The 24098-nt window shown below is 39.0% G+C and overlaps 1 protein-coding gene across 3 annotated transcripts in view; it reads left to right on the forward strand.

Annotated features, from left to right (window-relative positions):
- The window catches only part of Ranbp9 (RAN binding protein 9), an 82248-nt gene that overhangs the window by 24412 nt on the left and 33738 nt on the right, over positions 1–24098 (forward strand). For 2 of the 3 annotated variants that reach the window (XM_063276666.1, NM_001427414.1), the window contains exons 3-4: positions 20982–21034; positions 22094–22261. In XM_063276666.1, coding sequence (XP_063132736.1) covers positions 20982–21034; positions 22094–22261 — 221 coding nt within the window. The remainder of the gene's footprint in view (positions 1–20981; positions 21035–22093; positions 22262–24098) is intronic. The other variant, XM_039096249.2, reaches the window with a different exon arrangement.

Consider the following 24098-nt stretch of genomic DNA (forward strand, 5'->3'; position numbering starts at 1 on the left):
TAAAAAGGCTGGATTGTGTGCTTGATACAGAGTGGGATCAAGGTGGGCTGGAAGAACAGTCTCAGCTGAGATTAATGGTGATGGTGTGTGTACATGGACTGTTTGAGTTCTGGCTGAGTAAGGAAGGAGAGATCTATGAGTAGACTCAGACCAAATGAGAGATTTAGTATATATTGTTATTTTTAGTAAGGTTTAAGAAGAGGAGTTCTGTGTGGGTTGTGGTGATTTGCTAAAGATGCCAGGGGGTAGACATCACAATGAAAGATGACTGAAGAGGAGTAAAGCTTCCTGAGAGGGTTTGTGGTGTGGACTCTGTTTCTGCAGGATACAGCACTAACCAGATACCCCAGGCACATACATTACCTGAGGTAACATGGACAGGGCAAATGTTTTCTTTTGTCCACTGCTAGAACTGTGAGCACTGCAGAATTTGAATGAGTACATTTAAGCTATGGGCTTTGGGTACTGCCTTGCGTGTATTATTAAAAAGAATTTTTATTGCATATATGAACTCAAAGAGACTGACAGCATGCACAAGACCTGCAAAGGTTTGTTTCAGACGGGATTCTAGTATGGAGCAGTAGACGTGGACACACAGTCCACTCCTGACCAAGGAACTGTCAGCTGATGCCTGCTGGGAACACTAAGCCTGTCAAGTCACTCTCCGAGGCAGGCTGCGTCCTCAGGAGTAGTTGCATCACACAAAAAAGGAACCAGTGGTATTTGGGTGGGTGTGGGAAGGATCAGGATGAGTTGGGAGAGGAATGTATATAGTCTAGTGAAAAATTTAAAATAATAAAACGGTTTGTTCAATTTAGTGTGTGTGCGTGTGTGAGTGTGCATGTGTGCATTTGACCCATGTCCTGTGTGTGGAGGTCAGAACAGAACTTGAGGGAATTTAGTCAGGTACCACATGGACCCTAGAGATTGAATGTAGACAGTCAGGGTTTCAGCAAGGACTTTACCCACTTAGTTATCTTGCCAGTCCACATTTTTAATTGATCATTGAGCCTCTTTCACTATGAAATATCCTTATCTTTTAAAAAAATTACATTTATATATATATGTATACATGTGTACATGGTTATATGTATGCCATGCATGTGTGTAGAGACCAGAAGACAGCCTATAGAAGTAGGTTCTTTCTGTGTGGATCCTAGTGGTTGAACTCAGTCATCAGGCTTGGTAACAAGAACCCTTACACGAGCTCTGCTTTTCTATTTAGGACCGGATGTGGTGGTGTAAACTTATCCGAGCCTGTGCAAGGCAGAGGCAGGCAGGTCTTTGTGAGTTAGTTTAAGGCTATTGTTGTCCGTGTAACCAGTCCTAGGCCAGCCAGGGTTATATAGTGAAACCTTATTAAAAAAACAAAACAAAATAAAACCAAAACCTCCCACAAAACCAAAACTCAAAAAAAGAGTTTTATTTAATTAGCTTACAAAAGATTAGGTTTATCCATTTTCATACTTACTTGGCTTTTGATTGATGTCCCCTCTTTATAGCTTCCTGCCCCAGCCCCAACAGCCTCCCATTCCTGGTAGTTTCCTTTTTACTTTTGCATCTTATGTGTTCTACCACCCTCCTGCTCTCCTGGGAAGTTTCTTTTTATGTCTCTCATGGGCCCCTTTCTGGTTTCCTGGCTTCTACGTGAATGCACATACAGAAGAGTTAAAAGATAGAGTCTGCGAATGGAAAACCTCATGCAGTGGTCATCTTTCTCAGCTAGCATTAAGAGCCAGAATTCTATCATTTAATGAACAATTTCAGTTCCATCCATTTTCCTTGTTTTCATCAGGTTCTGTGTACACACACACACACACACACACACACACACACCCCTGTTCTTGTCTTGAGGGATGACATTTAGGCTGGTTCCGATTCTGTTTCCTGACTGTTGTGAACAGAGCAGCAGTAAGCATGGGTGCACAAGAGTCTCTGGTGTTTTGGACTCCTTCGGACATATGCTGTGTTGTACTTTGAGCTTTTTTGAGAGTGCTCCACAGTGATTCCATGGTGACTGCTTCAGTTCACGCTGTTGTCAGGAGAGAGTGAGTGCTCTCCTCCCTACCTGCACCAGCGTTTGTTCTCTGGATCATAGCCGTCCTGACTGGGCCGAAATGGAGCCAGTGGATTCTTGTCGTAGTTGAGCTTTCCAGATGGCGAGAGCCATTTCTTCTCTGGAGAATTTTAGCACTTCTGTAGCCATGCTTTGATTGGATTGTCTTCTTGTTTTTGTTAATTTTTTTTTTCCTTTTCTTTTTTTCGGAGCTGGGGACCGAACCCAGGGCCTTGCGCTTCCTAGGCAAGCGCTCTACCACTGAGCTAAATCCCCAACCCCTGTTTTTGTTAATTTTTTAAAAGTTCAGTGTGTATTCCAGGTATTGTCTGTCTGCTAGTTTGTAGCTAGCAAAGATTTTTCCTTCTGTAGCTTGTCCCTTCATTTGATTAACTAGTTCCTTTGCCATGAAATTTCTTTTTCATTCTGCAGTGTCTTGTTTGTGCAGTGTTGAGCATGTCTCCTGCGAGCCTAGAGACCTGTTCAGACTGCCCTTGCGTCTGCCAGTGTACAGCCAGCCCTTCCTCCCTCCTCTTGTCAGTACCAGAGTCTCACTTTTTGATCCATTTGGAATTGTTTTTTGTGCACGGGGAAATAATTTCATCTTTCAATTTCCTGGTCCTGTTTGTTGAAGAGTCTGCTTTTTTTGTTCTCTCTTAAATTTTTGGGAGTTAAAAAATTAAACTTTTGACATCTTGTTAAAAGTCAGGAGAGTAGCTGTATAGGTTTATGTCTGCTCCACTGATTTTCTTGGCTGCTTTTATGCTAGTACCAAACCTGGTCTGTTACAGTCCTGTGATAGGAACTGAAGTTTCTATTGCTTACAGTCTGTTACAGTCCTGTGATAGGAACCGAAGTCAGGTATATTGGCACCTCTAGCATTGTTCTTTTCTGCTGAGGATTGTTTTGGCTGTCTGAGGCCTTGTGTGTTTATCAATTTTAAGGTGAAGTTGTCTATTTCTGTGACGAATGGTGTTTGTAATTTGGTTGGGAATCTCTAGATTGTTTTTGCTTACTTACATTTTGAAAGCATTAAGGAGGGTGGAAGCTGCATTTTTTTTTTAAAGATTTATTTATTTATTTTGTATATGAGTACACTGTAGCTGTCTTTAGACACACCAGAAGGGGACATCAGATCCCATTATGGATGGTTGTGAGCCACCATGTGGTTGCTGGGATTTGAACTCAGGACCTCTGGAAGAGCAGTCGGTGCTCTTAACCACTGAGCCATCTCTCCAGCCCGGAAGCTGCATTTTTAAAAGTTGGAGAACAAGATGAGTTCTTTGACAAGGCACTTAATTAGTGTGTGAAAAGTGACCTGAGGTATACAAGCAGTGTTTTCCTTAAACGTTCCTCATTTGCTTTTCTTCAGTACACCTGGAATCTCAATTCAGTTCCTGCTGTTAACAGTAATTTTATGCATAGCAACTGCTGTTTTTTTAAATTATAAAGTATCAATATTCTTAATTCAAAGACAGAAATCAACATCTTATGAGACAGGAAAGAGCACAGATAGGTGTAATTAGTATCGATAACGCGATTGAACCTAAGGCTTCATGGTATTTGTCCAGATTAAATATGTTTGAAAACCCCTTTGGTTCAACTCAAACTATGCTGCCATTTTATGTTTTGTTTTTTTTTTTTTAAATCTTGTTTTTCTTTATTCAAACTGATCTTAACAGCACTGAGAAATAGGGTTTAAGGTGTATTTGGATCTCCAAAGAGAAACTTTAACATTGCCATCATGATACCCAACTTGCGTTTTGTTACATTCATTGAACAGACTGACCAAGCTACTTTTCTTTCCTTTCTTTTCTCTTTCCCTCCCTCCCTCCCTCCCATTTGTTCTTTTTCACAAAGGCAATGTTTATCTCATAATGTTGAGTATTTGCTGTTTGCTTCTGGACTCAGGTGAGAGTAAGGAAAGATGGGCTATTGCATTAATCTTTGTACTTTTAATGGATGATTTGGTGGTTGGTAGAAATGTTGTAAAATGGTTGAGGATTAGTGTTTGTGGCTGGGTAGGAAAGAATTGGTAAAGAATTGAGCTGCTAATGGGGAAGATGGCTCAGGACTAAAGGCGCTTGCTGCCGAGCTTGATGACCTGAGTTGACTCTCTAGGCCCTACTTGGTAGAAGGAGAACCAACTCCCACGGGCACTACTCTAACCTCCGCATGAACACGTTGGCATGTCTGTCTGTCTGTCTGTCTGTCTGTCCGTCCGTCCGTCCGTCTGTCTGTCTGTCTGTCTAATGTGCCAGGTGTGGTGGCACATTCCTTTAATTCTAGCACTCGAGAGGCAGAGGCAGGTGAATTTCCATGAGTTTGAGACCAGCGTGGCCTATGCAGTGAGTTCCAGGCCTAGCTGGAGCTACACAGTGAGACCCTGTTTCAAGAAACAAATAAAACCAAAAATGGGGCTGAAGAAATGCTTCTGCAGTTAAAAGCAGGAAGCTGAAGGCTTACATCTTGAACCACAAGTGTAAAGCAGAGAGAACAAACTAGAAATGGTGTGAGTTTTTTAAACTCCCAAAGGCTCTTTCTAGTGCCATACTTGCCCCTAAGGCTCTCTGAGACAGTGTCACCAAGCTCAAATGGCCAGGACAAAGGAGGTCATCTCTTTTAAACCCCCACACCTGCCACCTCTGTGTCTGTGTCTTCTTTTCACAAATAGGTGTTTTGGATAGACGCCGCTCGGATATCATACACTAGTCTTTGCATGTGCTCCAACTTTTATTTTTTTAATAGTTTTTCCCATGGCATTTAAGTTTGGGATCTTCCTGCTCACAAATTCTGTCTTTGGTTTGGCTCTACTGATCTCAAGACACGTTCTTCATTTATTTGCATATATGTAATGTCTCCTGTTGAGTTCAGTGCTTCCTTATAATCCATAGCACATTAACCAGTTGCTTTGAATTCCCAGTTTGAGCTTTCAGATTCTGTCATACCTTTGCTTTTCAGACTATTTGTTCTCTTGCCTTTTGTCTGATTCTTGTTGAAATATAGGAATAAATTTCTGAGTGTTAGAAACCCAGCTAAGTATGTCTTTAATAGAAGGTCTCATAGGAGTTGGGTTAACAGCACACACAAAAAACTGTAGTCTAAGGAAGTCTGTTTTTTTGTTTTTGTTTGTTTGTTTGTTCATTTCTCTTTTGCTTTGGATATGAGACCTAAGAGGTCATTGCCTAAGACCAACTTTATAGTTTGTTTTTATAGTTTTAGCTTCCTCCTTTATTTTTTTGTTTTACTTCGTGTGAGTTCGTTTTTATCTGCATGCATATCCAGTTGTTCAAACCCCAGTTGTTTAAAAGGTTGTTCTCCCCTGTTGAGCTAAATTCTTCCCTTTGTCAGTGACCAATCAAATTGTCATATTTCTGAGCATGTTGCTGCATACCTACAATCACAGTATTTAGGAAGTAGAGGCAGGAGGATCAGGGCCAGCTTCAGCCATATAAGGAAATTAAGGCTAGTCTGCATTACATGCGATCCTGTCTCAACAAAGCCAAAGACAAGCAGAAAAAGAAATTAACGTAGATTAGATGCTAATTTCTGTTATGGATCTATTGCAGTGATCTTAGACCCAATTATAGGAGTAGTTCGTCTTAACTACAGTATTCTGTAGTATATTTTTTTTCTTTTTTTTTTTTTTCCGGAGCTGGGAACCGAACCCAGGGCCTTGCGCTTGCTAGGCAAGAGCTCTACCGCTGAGCTAAATCCCCAACCCTGTAGTATATTTTAAAACTGAGAAGTGTGAATTCTCCAGTATTGTTCAAGATTGTGTTGGGCTCTTGGGGACATCTTGTGTTTCCATATGAATTTTAGGATCAAAAAAAGCAGATGTACTGGCTGGTTTTGTGTGTCAAACTTGGCACAAACTGGAGTTATCACAGAGAAAGGAGCCTCCCTTGAGGAAAAGTCTCCATGAGATCCAGCTGTAAGGCATTTTCTCAATTAGTGATCAAGTGGGGAGGACCCAGCCCACTGTGGGTGGTGCCGTCCCTGGGCTGGTGGTCCTGGGTTCTATAAGAGAGTAAGCTGAGCAAGCCAGGGGAAGCAAGCCAGTAAGTAATATCACTCCATGGCCTCTGCATCAGCTCCTGCTTCCTGACCTGCTTGAGTTCCAGTCCTGACTTCCTTTGGTGATGAACAGCAATGTGGAAGTGTGAGCTGAATAAACCCTTTCCTCCCCAACTTGCTTCTTGGCCCTGATGATTGTGCAGGAATGGGAACCCTGACTGAGACAGCAGGTTGTACTTTTTGGGAAGGGCCAATTTGAATCTTTAGGTTAATTTGCCATCCTCATGTTAAATCTTTAATTCTTGATTGTCGTGGTCATTTATTTAGATTCTCTTCAATTTCTTTCATATTCTCTTGTAGATTTTAGTGCTTAAACCCCATATCACTTTAGTTACATTTATCCTATATTCTTTCTCTGCTTTGTAGTATTATTATGTCAATTATGTCTTTATAGGTTTTCAGAGGTTTTTGTTTTCATAGTTTAATGTGTTTTTATAGCAAAGCTTTACAGGAACAGCACAGAAAGCAGACAATAAAAACATGTACTCGCATGTAGGACACCTCCGTTAGGAAAGTACAGTGAAAGATGCAGTCTACTATAGGAGTAAAACATGCTACAAACACCATTTAGTCGCCGTCAATAAGAAATTTGCTTATTTAAAAAAATCCAAATGCTGGCATTGTCCAGATTTATTTACAATTGTTATAAAGTTAAACTGTTGAGATGTGTTCAGCTTGCATTGATGCTTTATACTTGCATTTATATTAAGAATTCACTCACAAATGAACGTGGAGTAACTGCCAGGACCTGATTCCGTCCCCTATGTTTCCACTCGCAATCATATACTCAGGTACCTTTGACTCCTTGGAAAAATATCTAGCATTCAAAATTACTGATAACAGGAAGAAGAGGAAAATAATTTTTTGGAGAATTAAATGTTTCCCCTCATAGTGGACTCTTAAGCACGTTCTCCACGTATGCGTCGTACTAACTAGATGTCTTTTGGCATAATTGTTACACGTTTGTCATGGATAGCACACAGGTTGGTATCTTCAAAAAGGCCAACCAGATAGGCCTCACTTGTCTCCGGCAAAGCACCAATAGCTGCCCTCTGGGGCACAGATCTGTTTTGAGGTCCTGAGCAATTTCTTGCACCAGACGCTAAGAGGGGAACTTGCGAATCAGAAGTTCAGTGGACTTCTGATAGCATCTGATTTCACAGAGTGCCACAGTACCAGGCCTGTAACGATGAGGTTTCTTCACCCCTCCAGTAGAGGGCGCACTCTTGCAAGCAGCCTTTGCAGCCAGTTGTTTCCTGAGTGCTTTGCCATTGGTGGATTTGCAGGCAGTCTGCTTTGTACTAGCTATGATATGGGCGCCTCCTTACTTACCCCCCTTCTCCTTTGGCTGGAGCTTGGTGGTGCTGGTGTTAGAGAGCAACAGAAACCCATTTTAATAGTTTTATGATTACTTCTCTGTTTAAATCAGAAGACAAAATTATAAAAAACCATATTTTACATACTTTTCTATATATTTCCTTAAATTTTTTTTTTACATTTTTATTTGGGGTTGGGGGGAACAGGTGCCAGAACACATGAATGGAGGTCAGAGGTCAGCATGGGGAGTTGGTTCTCTCCTTCACCATGTAGGTTCTAGAGATTGAATTCAGCTGTTAGCCTAGATGACCAAGCATCTTTTCCTGCTGAGTACCTTGTCCACCCCATTACTATTTCTTGGAGAGTAGAATGCAAATGACAAATTCTGGTTTTGTTTGAAAATTTACTTCATCCCAAATGTTGCCCCCCCCCCCTTCATCCCTCCTCGAGAGGACTTCCTCCCCCACGCCCCTTTCCTTCCCCTCTGAGAGGGCACCCCTAATCCCTCCACTAGGCACATCCTTTCCCACTAAGCCAAGACAAGGCGACCCTCTGCTACTGTGTATCAGGGCCTCGGACCATGTATGCACTTAGGTTGGTGTCTCAGTCTCCAGAAGCTCCCAGGGGTCCAGGTTAGTTGACACTGTTGGTCTTCCTGTGCGGTTGCCGTCCCATTCAGGACCTCCAGTCCTTCCTCTAACATTTCCACAGGGGTTCCTGACCTTTGTCCAATGTTTGTCTAATGGGTTTCTGCATCTGTCTCAGTCAGCTGCTGGGTAGGGCTGCTAGGCTAGGCTAGTCTGCAAGCACAACATAGCATCACTAATAATGAGATATCTGCCCATGGGATGAGTCTCAAAATTGTCCAGTCACTGGTCTGCCTTCAGTCTCTACTTTTTTTCCCTGCATTTTTTTTTTTTTTTTAAAGACAGGACCAGTGTTTGGTTAGAAGTTTTCTAGGTGGGTTGTCCCCGTCCCTCCACTGGAGGTCCTACCTGGCTACTAGAGGTGGTCTCTTCAGGTTCCATGGGCATTTCTGCTTAGGTCACATGCATTGACTCTTGGGAGCCTCTGGGACTTCTTAAAGAATCCTTCCCTTGCAAGCGCAAGGCCCTGGGTTCGGTCCCCAGCTCCGGGGGAAAAAAAAAAAAGAATCCTTCCATCCCAGACCCTTGGCAGTTGCATAATTTCCATTCATTCTCTTGGTCCTCTGGGACTTACTCCTGATTCTCCCCATGCCTGATCCTGCCTCCCTATTTCCCTAGCCATCTCCTCACCCACCGAGGTCCTCCCTACCTCTGCCTCCCATGGCTATTTTGTTCCCTTTTCTAAGTGGGATTCTTTTGAGAATTTCTTAATTTCTCCTTTTTAAAAGTATAGTTTAGCTTGATATAGTTTGCATTCTTTTCCTTTCAGCAGTTTGACTACATTTTCCCACTGGGAGCTGGCTTTCATAGTTTGGTTAAAGTCTACTGTTAATCTTGTCAGGTTAAATTACACTAATTGCTTAAAACAATAATAACAGAGTTCTGTGGACATGGCAACATGAAGGCATGAGAAATGGTGAGAATAGCAAAAAATAGTGTGAGGAAGTAAATAGGCTTTTAAAAGTTATGTCTTAAATGACCAGAATGTGATAAATAAACTAATTAAGAATGTAATATCTGAAAAATATATTTTAAATTTATAAGACTTATGGTTTAGTAGTAGTCAAGAAATAAAAATAACAAAAAGATAATTGGAGGTGAGAATAAATAGAACAGATGTGAAGATAATGGGTATGCATCTTTTATCCTGGCTGTTTCTAGTGTGCAGTGTTGGACACAACTTAATTAAAAAATACTGACAAATTAATATCCTGTCTCACAATATTGATCTGAAGAAAGCTTTGTGACTGTTAGGTTTTCTAAACCTGTAGTGCCACAATAATAATTTTTTGCTTGCGTATGTAAGAAGATCTTACTATTTTGTTGAGTTTGAGCCTTTTCTGCTATACAGTGCCTCGAACATTTATTTACCAACTAATCACTTATCTGTGTGTTACGAGCCATACTTGTGCTTGCAAGCTTCCTTCTGCCATAAACGTTTCTTCTTGTCACTTCACAATAACTTTAGTTCTGTGTTCTGTGTCTTAGTCAAGGGTTTTCTTGCTATGAAGAGACCATGACCACAGCACCTCTTATAAAGATAAACATTTAATTGGGGCTGGCTTACAGTTCAGAGGTCCATTATCGACATGACTGCATGCTGGGAGACATGGTCTGGAGAAGGAGTCAAAAGTTCTGTCTATGGATCCGCAGGCAGGGCAGAGTGGGGATGGGGTGGGGGAGGAGAGGTGACAGACAGACAGACAGACACTGGGCATTTGAAATTTTAAAGTCCACTCTCCGTGACACACTTCCTTCAACAAGGCCACACCTCCTAATAGTGCCACTCTTTGAGCCTGTGGGGGCCATATTCATTTAGGACACCATATCCTGTGACTTCTAACCTAAACATCAGGCAGTTTCAGGATAAAGTGTCTATTGTATTTTATAATTTTAACATAAGCCAAATCATATTACTATTTTTATTACTTTTTAACATGACAAAGGATTTACATATTATCCCCGCAAGACGACCTGTAAGTATCCTTTAAAACATGTTTTCCTTTATGGGTGTTTTGCCTACATCTATGTTTGTGTATCATGGATCTGCAAATACCTGCAGAGGCCAGAAGGTGTTTGATCCCTTGTAACTGGAGTTAAGACTAGTTGTAAGCTGTGGGTGCTGGGCATTGAGTCCAGGAAGAGCATCCAGTGCTCTTAAGCACTGAGCTGTCTCTTCAGCCCCAGCACTTTGGCTTTTATTGTGTAATTTCATATAGTGTGATAGTTTTTAATAACTCAAAATAAACTGTAGAAGTTGAGGGTAATTGCTTTATACTCACATAATTTCCCTATCCATCCTTTGATTAATCTTCTTTTTTTGATATTTTTTAAGGTCAGTATAACTCCCTAATAACTGTCAGAAGCATATCTTAGCTGGATCTATGTACCACCTTTTAATGTGAACACTGTTTTAATTGTCAGCTTGATACATGTGACATGGTCAAATTGGAGATCTGTATCTGTGTTTCTCCTGGTGGAACTTTAGGTAATAATATAGCACAGAGCCTTGTGATGCTGGTTCTGTCTGTCCTAAGTAGTAGCTGTTTGGTGCTGTTTGGCAGTTCCCTGCAGTTGTAGTTTGCATTTTTTTGATGACTAATAGTAAAAACACGTGTTCATGCTTGTGAGCATTTGAAGTGGGAACAACTGTGACTTTCTTTTTTTCCCTACCTTATGGCTTTTCTTTGTATTTTACTTAAAGATTTATTTCCTTTTGAATCAACATGTTTTTCTTTCCAAGTTTGGGAGATTATTATGAATTATTTTTTTCTGCTCCATTCTCTTTGTCTCTCTCTTTGTCTCTTTTTTTCTTTTTTCTTTCTTTCTCTTTTCCTTTCTTCCTTTCTTTCTTTCTTTTTCTTTAGATGGAAGATGTATCAGATCATATTTTCCTCTTTGAATAATAGATTTAAAAATCTCAATAACATTTAATATCATTTGAATGATGTGCTCTTTTCTCTGTTCATGGTTGATTTGGCCCATGCACTCGTTCATCTGCTTCTGCTGAAATAAATCCATAAAACATTCTTTGGTAAGAGTCCGTGGTTCATAAATGATTGGTTTATATGCCTTGATACCTCTTTCATTTTTTCTCATTCTTACTGCTTTCCTTGGGCATTAAAGTTCGAGGCTGTCTGTCATTACCATCAGTACTTTGACCTGTGCCCACCACTAGTTTTTGTCATGAGTTGTTGAGAATGGATGTCAGGTGACAAATGACAGATGCCTATCCTCCTTGGTAGCTTTTTACATTATGCTTTTCATTGATTTTTCTCAATGTATCTTAAAGGTAAGTTAATGTTTAACCTTCTCATGTTATACATTTTAATTCAGCAGTACACTTTAACTTTGGAAAATTACAAGATAAGTGAACTCAGCAGAGAGTGTGTGATAATGATTCTCTTTTTATATAAAAATACCTACTTATTAATAAAAATAAGGTGCTGTCAGGTTCATAGGTCAGTGGGTAAAAGGTATTTGTGCAAGACTGAATCCCCTGAACCCACTTAAGGAGAGGACAGCTGTGTGACAGTCTCCTCTGGCCTCTGTGTCTGCTCTCTCACTGCACGATGGTGGTCAGTAATAAGTGCCGCAGTCCACTGAGTTCATCATCCACAGTGGGTTCTTGGTGCTCTTGATTTTGTGTTATAGTTAGGACTTTGCAACCTCAGTTTGATTAGGAAATTTAATATTTTATCTTTGTCATAGATAAATTTATGTGTGATTAGCAGTTTAATTTTTATTTTAGTACAGTTTATACTTATTCCAACTCCTTGGACTCAGACTAGAGCTTTGGTTCTCAACTTTCCTAATGCTGCAACCCCTTAATACAGTTTCTCACGTTGGAGGGGCCCTCAACTATAAAATTATTTTGCTGCTACTTAATAACTATAATTTGTTAACTGTTATAATATAGTAACCTGAGAGGTAGGTTATTTGATGGGACCTCAATGAAAGGGTCGTTGACCCCACACCCACACTAGGTTGAGAACCATTGGTCTAGAGTTCTTTTTAGAGTTTCTAGGACTTGCCTCAGGATAATTTTTTTTTTTTATTTAGAGAATACTTTATTAGTTTTTGTAATCAAACCCACGTAGATAAGACCTTACATATTTAATACAGTGCGTTACCCCTGTACAAATGGAAAAAACTTAAGTTCAACATTTCTAGACCAATATGGCTGTTAATTTCTGTACAGTGCCAACTCAACACAGTAAACGGGGATACTTTTTTCCAAAGTTGACAGCACAGCTAAAGTTTCCAAAAATTCAAATTATATATCTGTATATATATATTTATGTTTATATAAAAAGACCAATAATAGCAGTGTGTTATGCATCAACAGCAGCAACAGCTTTTCCAGGTTCTGCAGTCATCTGAACAAAACTGTAGAGACATCCAGCACACTCCATTAAAAAAAAAAAAAAAGTAAAAAAACAAAACCCGAGAAAACAGCACAGTTCTGTTACTCTTGTGGTACCTGGCACCATTTTTTTTTTTTTTTTTAAATTAGCTTCTCAGTCATCATCTGGAAAGAAAACATTCTGAGCAACATCATTAAAAACAGCTCTGATAAAGCACGGTCACTACTACGTATCATAAAGCAGGTACAAGCTATTTTACATCCACAGAAGTATGATACAGTACTGTCCTACATCTATAATACTAGAGGATACAATTTAAAAGGCATTATTTGAGACTTGATTCTACTTTTCCAGCAGAGGGCCCAAAGGATGGTGTGACACAGCTTTGTAAAGAAACATACTCTAGACAGGATTTCCTTTCACTAGTGGCACACTTCTAAGGATTCATTCTCTCCATGAATGTCAGCTAAAACCGTTATTAAAAAAATGAAATATCCCTAGAACAAAACCGTATAACCACCGGATTCACATGAAGATGACCTAGTGGAGACAAGCTGGACCTCACCTTACCAACAAGCTATCAAATCTGTTATGTTTAAACAGTGAGACTTCCAAGGAAGGAGATGCCAAGTAGTGCTTCAAAGCTTCGGACCACAATCAAACACAGCATCCTTTTCAACAGAAGCAGAAGCTCATCTGAATATGCTCAAGGATGCTGACATCAACATTTAATCATCTGCTCACTCATCCAGGAAGAAGGGGAGATCAGTTACTACTGTACTTTATTGTGTTCAACCAAATCACCATGTTACAAAAATAGCCAGCTGCCATAATAAAAAATAAGGCTCCTCTATCCAGCACCAGATAGCATCATTTTACTTTCAAGCCTAGAGATTGCACACTTGTATATAAACCAACCGAAGATGAGGATTGAGAGTTCATCTTGGTGGATTTTTCCTTTGATGAATATGAAGTGTCCTTCCTTATCTTTTTTTGATGACTTTTAATTGAAAATTGATTTTATTTGATATTAGAATGGCTACTCCAGCTTGCTTCTTCTGACCATTTGCTTGGAAAGTTGTTTTCCAGCCTTTCACTCTGAGGTAGTGTCTGTCTTTGTCTCTGAGGTGTGTTTCCTGTAGGCAGCAGAATGCAGGGTCCTCATTGTGTATCCAGTTTGTTAATCTATGTCTTTTTATTGGGGAGTTGAGGCCATTGATGTTGAGAGATATTAAGGAATAGTGATTATTGCTTCCTCTTATATTCATATTTGGATGTGAGGTTGGTTTGTGTGCTTTTCTTCTCTTTGTTTTGTTGCCAAGACGATTAGTTTCTTGCTTCTTCTAGGGTATAGCTTGCCTCCTTATGTTGGGCTTTACCCTTTATTATCCTTTGTAGTGCTGGATTTGTAGAAAGATATTGTGTAAATTTGGTTTTGTCATGGAATATCTTGGTTTCTCCATCTATGTTAATTGAGAGTTTTGCAGGATACAGTAACCTGGGCTGGCATTTGTGTTCTCTTAGGGTCTGTATGACATCTGTCCAGGATCTTCTGGCCTTCATAGTTTCTGGCGAGAAGTCTGGTGTGATTCTGATAGGTCTGCCTTTATATGTTACTTGACCTTTTTCCCTTACTGCTTTTAATATTCTTTCTTTATTTTGTGCGTTTGGTGTTTTGACTATTATGTGACGGGAGGTATTTCTTTTCTGGTCCAATCTATTTGGAGTTCTGTAGGCTTCTTGTATGCCTATGGGTATCTCTTTTTTTAGGTTAGGGAAGTTTTCTTCTATGATTTTGTTGAAGATATTTACTGGTCCTTTGAGCTGGGAGTCTTCACTCTCTTCTATACCTATTATCCTTAGGTTTGATCTCCTCATTGAGTCCTGGATTTCCTGTATGTTTTGGACCAGTAGCTTTTTCTGCTTTACATTATCTTTGACAGTTGAGTCAGTGATTTCTATGGAATCTTCTGCTCCCGAGATTCTCTCTTCCATCTCTTGTATTCTGTTGGTGAAGCTTGTATCTACAGCTCCTTGTCTTTTCTTTTGATTTTCTATGTCCAGGGTTGTTTCCATGTGTTCTTTCCTGATTGCTTCTATTTCCATTTTTAATTCCTTCAACTGTTTGATTGTGTTTTGCCTCAGGATAATTTGAAGAGTGTTGCAGATTTGGTGACCAATCCATTAATAACTGGTTTAGACCCTTATCCAGATTTCTCTCACTCTCTTGCCTTCTAACCACACCATAACATCTAATAAGCTCAGGTTACAGGCAGCATCTTGTTTTTCTTAGTTTTCTTTTAGTATGAGAGAGCTTTGGTCTAGTCTTTTTCATTAAACAGTAAGTTTGGTGAATACCTCTTGAGCTGATCAGTTGGTTTTGACTAGAGCTACTTGGGAAGAAGGAACTTTAATTGGGGGATTGCCTCCATAGGTTGGCGGGGGCAAATCTGTTGGACATTTTATTAATTAGTATTATTAATAATTGATGTAGATGAAACCACCCAGCCCATTCCTGCTTGGACCACCTTTGGGGGTCAACTAAGACCATTGGAAAAAGTGGATATTTGCATTATGATTCATAACAGTTACAAAATTACACTTATGAGTAGCAATGAAGATAATTTTATGGTTAGGGAGTCACCACAGCATGAGGAGCTGTATTAAAGGGTCTTAGCATTTTAGAACTCTGTTTTAGAAAGACAGTTATTCGTATTGTCAAGTTATCTAGATACATATTGTGCCTATAGATTTGATAGATTGCTTTTCAGTTTTGCTAGAAAACTCTATTACTATTTTGGGATTTCTGTGACTGTAGCACACAGTACTTCCTATTTTCAGCTATCTATTGCTGGAATACAAAATTGATTTTCTTAATACCCAGTTCTTTTAAAATACCTAGTTAATTTTAATGTTTTGAATAGTTTCTGTGGTTTTTGTATGCATTTAATTATACCAATTACAAATGAATACATTGTTTTCTAATGTTTTACTGGTTATTTTTTGTTTTCTATTAGGGTATTAAAGACCTCTGAAACAATGTTTAATAGATACAAGCAACTCCTTGTTACTGTTTGAAATGGAAATGGCTTCACTGATTTTCACAGTATTTTGTATGGGGCTTGTATTGGAGTTAGGAGGAACAGTGTCATACTTAAGTAATTTCCTTTTTCTAACTTTACTGGATGCTTTGTAAGGAATGGTAGCTGAACATTATCAAATGACACAAAATCATACAACTGTAGACAAATTATAGACTTTAACAAATTGGATTCAATCTGCTATTTCAGTTTTTGCACTTGTAGGTGTTTTGTGTTTACTTCTGTTTCAAATCTCAGCTTCTATTGGTGTTTATAAGTTTTTGAAATTTGTGTATTGTAGAAAGCCTTTATTGTCAGCTTGATAAAGCCTGGAGTAATCCAAGGCTAGAATTGTCTAAGTCGTACTGACCTGTTTGCAGGTCTGTGGGGAGTGTCTTGGTAAATTGATGTAGCAACCTTTTCAACTCAAAAGTCAAGAGAGTAAAGAGGGGTGGGCTGTGTGGGGAGAGGACGGAGATCAGCAGGGTGGAGCAAGACAAGAAAGGGTAATGTTGATACACACCATCAAATAATTGTGCACATATGAATGTGTTCTAATGAAGCTGTCACATAGCATTAATATATGCTACTGAGGTCTTTCATTGTCTCTAAAACAGCCATTTAGGATTACAATTTTTCAAAACCAAGTATAGAGGAACTCATGTGAGAAATATGAAATAATATAAAATACGTTTCCAAGAGGACATGGTGAAATTTCAGAACCCCCAAAATGAGATATGACTTCTTATTTGTATATAATGTTAAATTAATGCAAAATATTTGGAGTTGTTAATAAGATTATACTATACTACTGCTGGGGCTTCTGTATGCTCTAAAACTGAGCAAACTGACAATCTACCTAAACAAGGGACTCTTTTCTGCTAATTTATAAAATTAGAACAGAGTAATCTCCACAGAAGAATGCACGTGCTCTAGTTTGTTAGGTGATCAAATACTCTGAGCAGAAGCAGCTTGAGAGGAGAAGAGTTTATTTGGCTTATACCTGAGGTCACAGTGTCATGAAGGGAAGTAGGGGCAGGAGGCATGGAGGAGCCTTGCTTGCTGGCTCACTCACCTCAAGCTCCTGTTTGTCCAGCTGTCTCCTGGCCCTGGGACAGCTGTCTAGGGCTCATGATGGCCTTGCCCATACCTGTCATCAGCCCTCAGTGCTAGTGCAGTCATGCTGTATCTCTGAAGAAAATGGCTCCCAGGTTGTTGATAGCTCATTAGATAAAGTTACTGTTCTTCAAGCATGGAGGCCTGAGCTGAGATCCCAGGAACCTACCTACACATGATGGCTTTTGTCTGCCACTCCTCTGGTAGTGTTTGGTAGAGGTGGATCTTGAGGGTTCACTTGTCCACCACTCTAGCTAATAAAATGGCAAGTTCAGTGAGACCCTGTCCCAATATATAAAGGAAGCTCCGATACCATTTGCCTTCAATGACTACTGAGACTGCAGCAGTAGAATCTCTATAGTACTTTTGATTTGCATTTCCCTCGTGACTGAGAATTTTGAACACTTTTAAAAAGCATTTATTGGCCTTTTGTATTTCTTTTTGAGAATGCCATTCAGTTATGTAGCATATTTTTTGATTGGTTTTATTGCCTTTGTATATTCTAGATATTAATCTGTTGATGGTATAACTGGCAATGATTCATACTGTACAGTGCTCCGTTAACTGTTATCTTTGCTGTATGGAAACACTTCTTTTTTTTAATTTTATGAGTTTCCATTCGTCTGTTTGCTGGCCTTTTTTCCCACATGACTGAAGTCCTGTTCAGGAAGCCCTTGCTTAAGCCTGAATCTTGAAATGATTTACCTATTTTTTTCCTCAAGTGTTTTCAGAGTTTCAGGTGTTGTGTTAGGGTCTTTAATACATTTGATGTTTGTTTTTGTTCATGGTGAAAGTAAGCATCTAGTCTTTCTCTTCTACATGTAAACATCCACTTTACTACAGGGTATTTGTTAAAGAGGCCGTCTTTCCCCCCAGTAGTTTTGGCTTCTTTGTAAACAAACAAGTCAACCAGGTCTGTAGTGAGCCTGCCCCTGGTCTGTTGACTGCTTTGGTCTGTATGTTTGGTTGTTGTGTTGGTTGTTAGTGCTGCTGCATTACTGAAGCTCTGAATGTAACCTAACACCAGCTGTCGGCACAACACAGCCTTAGTTTTGCTTTGGAATGCTTTGATTATCTATCTCAGTTACTTTACATTTTGCTAGGACAGAATGGCTGGCTAAAACAAGGACCGGGAAGGGAGGCTTTGCTTTGTTCACGTTCAGGGTCATGGCCACCTCCTGGTGAAGTTTTGGCCGCAGGAGCTGGAGGTTGGTGGTGATACTTCTTCAGAGTTAGGAAATGAAACAACACTCAGTTCTCCTCGTTCCTATTCAGTCGAGAGCCCCAGCCCATGGAACTAGCCACCCTCAGTGGGGAGGTTGTTCCATCACAATTAAGCCCATCTAGATAATCTCTCACAGCTGTACTTTATTGTCCAAGCAATTCTTGATTCCAAAAGGTTGAAAATAGCCGTCACACTATCTGAGTGAGCTCTTTTTTAATGTGTATTGTTATCATTGTGTCTGTGTCGCATGCTTGTCTGGTGCTCCTGGAGTCAGAAACAGAGCATCAGTTCCCCTAGAATTGGAGTTACAGGCAGTTGTGAGCTGCCATATGGGTGCTGGGATTTGAACCTAGATCCTCCAGATACTCTTTAACTGCTGAGCCATCTCCAGCCTGAGTGAGATCCTTTAAACTTATGAATGAAAATTAGGATAGATTTTTCAATCTCTATATAAAGAGTGGCATTGAAATCTTAATGGAGTTTACATTGAGTATCTAGATTACTTTTGGTTAGGGGAATCATTTTACAGAATTGATTATTTCAAATCCATGAGTTTGGAAGGTCTTTCCATCTTCTCATATCTTCAGTTTTGAGTGTTTGAAGGTTCCAATATTGATGAAAAGGTTCATCAAGTAAGGGTGCTTGCCGACAACCTGACTACCTGCATTCATTACCAAAGACCCACGTGGTGGAAAGAGAGGCACCTCCTACTTATTGTCTTTTGGTATCTATATGCACACTATGTTACAAGTACCTGCACAAACAGAGATACATAAAAAGTAAATGAGTGAATAAAAATCCAGTTTTTCTTATAGAGTTCTTTCACTTTGGTTAGTTGTTTTTCAAGGGGTGTGTGTGTGTGTGTGTGTGTGTGTGTGTGTGTGTTTGAGACAGACAGACAGACAGACAGAGAGAGAGAGAGAGAGAGAGAGAGAGAGAGAGAGAGAGAGAATGAGAGAGAGAATGAGAGAATATATATGCAGTCATGAATGGGATTATTTCCATGATAGCTTTATCAGCATTTGAATATACGAAGGTGATTGGTTTTTGTATATTAATTTTGTTTGTATATTGCCACTTTTCAAAGTTTAACACTTCTAAGAGATTTCTGGTGGAGTCTTTAGGGTCTCTTACGTAAAATCATAACCTCCGAGAATAAGGATAGATTGACTTCTTTGCTATTTGTATCCATTTTGTTCAATTTTTGTTTCACTGCTTTAGCTAAGACTTCCAGTACCGTATTGAATCAGAGTGAGTTCAATAGAGGAGAGCCTTGTTTTGTTCCTGGTTTTAGTGGAAATGCTTTTGAGTCTTTCTTATTTAGTGTAATGTTGACTGTAAGTTTATCATACATAGTATTTATTATGTTGAGTTATATTCCTGTTATGTTCAAGACTTTTATCATGAAATATTTTCAAAGGCTTTTTCTGCATTTTGGGGGCATGACCGTGTGATTTCTGTATTTGCCTGTTGTAGTGTTTATTATAACCAACTATCCCTATATCTCTGGAATTAAGCCAACTTGATCATGGTCAGTAATCTCCTTGGTGTTTTAAAAAACTTAGTTGGCAAATATTTTGGTGACCTCCACCCCCTTTGTATCTTTGTTGTCTTAGTTACTGTTCTTATTGTGAAGAGATACCGAGACCAAGGCAGCTCTTAGAAAAGAAAGCATTTGTTGATAGTTTCAGAGCTTGGTCAATTGGCAAGGAGTTTGGTGGCACACATAGGGCTGGAGAAGTAGCTGAGAACTTTAATCCTGATCTGCAAGCAGCAGGCCTAGGGAGACTGGGCCTAGCATAGGCTTTTGACATTTCAGAATGTCTAATACCCTCCCCCAGTGACACTTCCTCCAACAAGGCCTTACTTCTAAATCTTTCTAATTCTTTCAAAGAGTTCCACTCCCTAGTAACTAAGTATTCAAATGTATACACCTTGAAGGCCATTCTTTTAAGACACTGAGAATATAACAACATAATAAACACTGTATGATAAACCTAGAGCCAACATTACAATGGTGGGGAAGACTGAAATCACCACATATGTCCATCAGAAAGATTGTTTTTAAATGTTTTTTTTTCTGGTACTAGCTTTATAAAAGTAATTTGCTATTTTTCTGTCCCTTAGTTTGGGGAACTTTGGTGTTTGCTTTTGAAATTCTTGTAGTACTCAGCAGTTAATCTGTTTGGACTTGGATTTTGGGAGTTCTCTTTGTTCTCTTATGTGGGTCGTGGAGCCTTCGCCCACTGAGCCATCTCATTGCCCATGGAAGGTTTTTTTCACCTCGGTTGTTTTTGTCTCACCATTTGTTATAGATCTGTTTGAAGTATTTATCTCCTTTCAGTTTAATTTTGGTAGGTCATACATATGTAGACATTATTCCTCTTAGATTTTCCAATTTGGTGGAGTGTATGGTGTTTTTAAGGTATATCTTTGCAATTTTTTGAACTATGATGATTTATGTTGTGAAGGCTTCCTTTTCATCTCTAATTTTTAAAAATTGAGTCTTTTTTTTTCTTTTGATTAGTTTGATCAAGGGTTTGTTCTTAATCTTTTCAAAGAACTAACTGGTTGTCATTAATAATGTGTATTATTATTTGTTTCTATTTCATTAATTACTGCCTGATCTTGTTTCTTTATACTGACTGATTATAATTTTTTTTTGTTCCTGTTTTCCAAAGCCCTAAGGTATATTGTGAGATAATTTGAGATCTCTCAGATTTCTTCTTGGCATGTAGAATGTGGTATTGGCATTCTGTGTGTTTGGAGTCAGAGGAAAGCTTGTGAAAGGCAATTCTCTCCTTCCACCATGTGGATGCCAAGGATTGAACTCAGTTATCAGGCTTGGCTGAGCCAGCTCTCCAGGCATCACTAATGTTTTTAATGTGTTTATGATTGGTTACTATTGTTTATGAATCTAGTCTTACTGCTGTTTTATAGTGCTCTTTGTTGCTATGGAATACATTGTAATAATATTTCTGTGGCTACTGTAGGAGCCTCAGTTTGGGCTTGGTTCTAGTTATGTTTTAGAGTGTTAGTGATATGTCCATATCTGACTATAATAACCTGCATTTCCTCTCCTTTGTTCTCCAACAGCTACATGGGAATTGGTCTTTCTGCTCAAGGTGTGAACATGAATAGACTACCAGGTACACTTGCAAGTGAATTATAGTATGGTTAGAGCCTGACACTTAACGACTGCTTAAAATTTTAAGTAATTGAAATAGTTGAAAGGTAAAAGCTTTTTAAATTTTGATTGCTTATTATGAATTCTGAGTGGAAGTAAATTAAATTTCATGTTCCTCTGTAGAATTTACATCACATAATACCTATGCTTTGTTTTTTCTGTTAATGTTTCATCCTTTCTAACTATATACTTTTAATGTCTCTGGCTCTGTTGCCACCAGTCATATCTCGACCTTTAACCTATGTGAATTGTGTGCCCTTGTGAGAGTAGGAACAAATAGCAGACATGAGCTCAGGAGTGTGTGGGTGATGTGGAACACTGTGTGAGAACCATTTAGAAGAAGGAATTGCGTCTGTTTCTTGATGTTAAAAATCAATAGTAGCAGAAAGGTTTTATGTAAAAGCTAACTGACCTCTGCAGAACTCTACAGTAAATGCATTGAGATGGGAGCACTGCAGGCCAGTACTGCTGCCGTCTAATTGTATCCTGTGTAACTCGATGATTTCATTGCGCTTTTGATAAAAGTTAGAAAAGTTTAAGTGAGGTCTTAATTATAAATAAGAATGTGTGTAGTTGAGTGTATAAAACAATTACAGATTACATGATTTTTTTCCTATGGATCACCCTGAGAAATTTGTGGTGACTGAAAGTTATATTTTACATAAGCATGTGTGTGTTATTCAAATTAAAGCAAATTTCCTGTGCTACATTAACTAAAGCAGTAAGGCATGCAAAAACATGCCCTGTCATTACTGCTGTGTTTATGTTCACGTTCCTGGTAGAAATCCCTTCTCTTCAGCACTTGTTTTTACTGTTCTGGATGGTGAGTTTCTTTTCCTTAACATTGTAGACAGCATTTTAATGCCGAGATCACTGTATAGTTTAGTTGTTGAGAGTGGACATTTGGAGATTTTATCTATAATTTCTGTTGTGCTGTCTGGATTATCCTACAATGTTAGTAATAACCTACTGCTGAGGACCCTTGTTCATCATTGTAAATATACTGAACCTGTCTCTCCAGGTTGGGATAAACATTCATATGGTTACCATGGGGATGATGGACATTCATTTTGTTCTTCTGGAACTGGACAACCGTATGGACCAACTTTTACAACTGGTGATGTCATTGGCTGTTGTGTTAATCTTATCAACAATACCTGCTTTTACACGAAGAATGGACATAGTTTAGGTACTGAGATGTTGTTTTGAATACAAAACAGCTAGATACTGTGACTGTTTTACTAAGCACGATGGGTTTGTCATGTGGTTCTGTTTAATGGGTAGACACCTTTTTTATTCTATGTCCACATTAAGGAAGTGATAAAGACTTGTATCCAGGGAAGGCTAACTTATGATGTACTGAAGCAGTGCTAGAAGTACTACCTAGTACAGAGCCATTCGTTCTACTGCTAGGAATGCTAAACTTGGCTTGGAAAAAACTTTATTAGTTATTCAATTCTCTAGTACAATTAAAAAAAACCCAGTTCTAAGAATAGTTGGGGGAGCAGTTAAAAGAAGTGGACAGCTCAGTAAAAAGAAGAGAATGGGCATACTTAACGCTTAGACCTGCTTGCTGATGGTGTTGCTGAAGGATGGTGTCCGAGACAGATTGGTGGCACAGGACAGAGTTAAGTAAATAACAGAAATAAAAAGACACATGGGCTAAGGATGGTAATGAAACAAAGACTCCTGTCAGAACAATAAAAGGCTCCAGCTGAATGTGCATTTGCTCCTCAGTTAGCATATAAGTAGTTACTGTAGTTTTCCCTTTTTAAAGTGTGTTTTACTGTATTTATATGCGCACACGGGCATGTTTGTGAGGATGTTTGCCATGCGTGTTGGGTGCTGGAGGAGGCCAGAAGGTGTGGAGTTTGCTGAAGTTACTGTGGTGCGAGTTGATGAGCGTGGGTGCTGAGAACTGAACTTGGGTCTTCAGGAAGAGCAGGACGAGTTCCTAAATGCTGAGCCATCTCGCTAGCCCACTCTTCTTTTCAAATTGCAAGAAATATAGAAGATGGTAAAACTACTGCTTTTTAAAACCTCATGTTTTTACTATTGGAAAAATCATATGCTCATAGCAGATTATTTCTAATGGGCTCAAGTGGATAGAAGCAAAACTTCTTTACTTTTGAACAGCATTTTAAAAGTTAGACTGCAAACAGTCTGCTTATTTGTGCAATGTAATAATGGCAAGCATTTGTGCTCCATTACACAGAAGACAACTCTAAAGGTTTACTTTACATTGTGCAGCCAGTTCCTGCGGTGCCGCAGCACATCCCACGTGTAAAGTCTTTGCATTCCTGTCCGGTTTAAAAGTTTTGCTTAGATCGATCGATTGGTCTGTCTTTCTTTCTCTCTCTCTCTCTCTCTCTCTCTCTCTCTCTCTCTCCTCTTCCTCCTCCTCTTCCTCTTCCTCTTCCTCTTCCTCTCCCCCCCCCCCCTTTTAAATTCTGAAACTCTTCTCTTTTAATGTGACTTAAAAGTTGTTACAGGTCTGCAAAAAGAAAATTATTCTCATCCAAGTATCATGTTAATGACCCCAGGCAGATTATATGCAAAGTAGTTAACTGATACTAGTCTTGTACTGACTGCTTAAAATGTTAAGATCTTAAACTTAAGGAAGTCTGCTTTTGGGTTTGACAGCTCAAACATGCAAAACAAGACATTTTTAGAAAACCACGATTAGCCTTTTTAACACTAATTTTTTAAACTTTTCAGAGAAGAAATTTTATTTTGGGAGATGGGAAGATCACAGGTGATGTGATTTTTTTCCTATTAGATTTTCACAAACATTTAAATCAAACCCTTTCATTGAATAAGAAAGCCATTTTAAAAGGTAAGATGCTTAAGAAAAGGGTACCTAATGATGGAATTACATTCTAATTTTTTGTAAATTTGAAATGTTTGATGGTATTCATAAATTCATAAATACTGAGCATATAGGTAATATAATACTGGTTAGTCAGAGCCCTCCAGTCAGTCTTGAGTGGGTTTGACTCAAGGCTTCTTTGCCATGTGACCTTAGG

The sequence above is a fragment of the Rattus norvegicus genome, chromosome 17 (genome assembly GCF_036323735.1).
Source record: "Rattus norvegicus strain BN/NHsdMcwi chromosome 17, GRCr8, whole genome shotgun sequence".
NCBI classification, from domain to species: domain Eukaryota; kingdom Metazoa; phylum Chordata; class Mammalia; order Rodentia; family Muridae; genus Rattus; species Rattus norvegicus.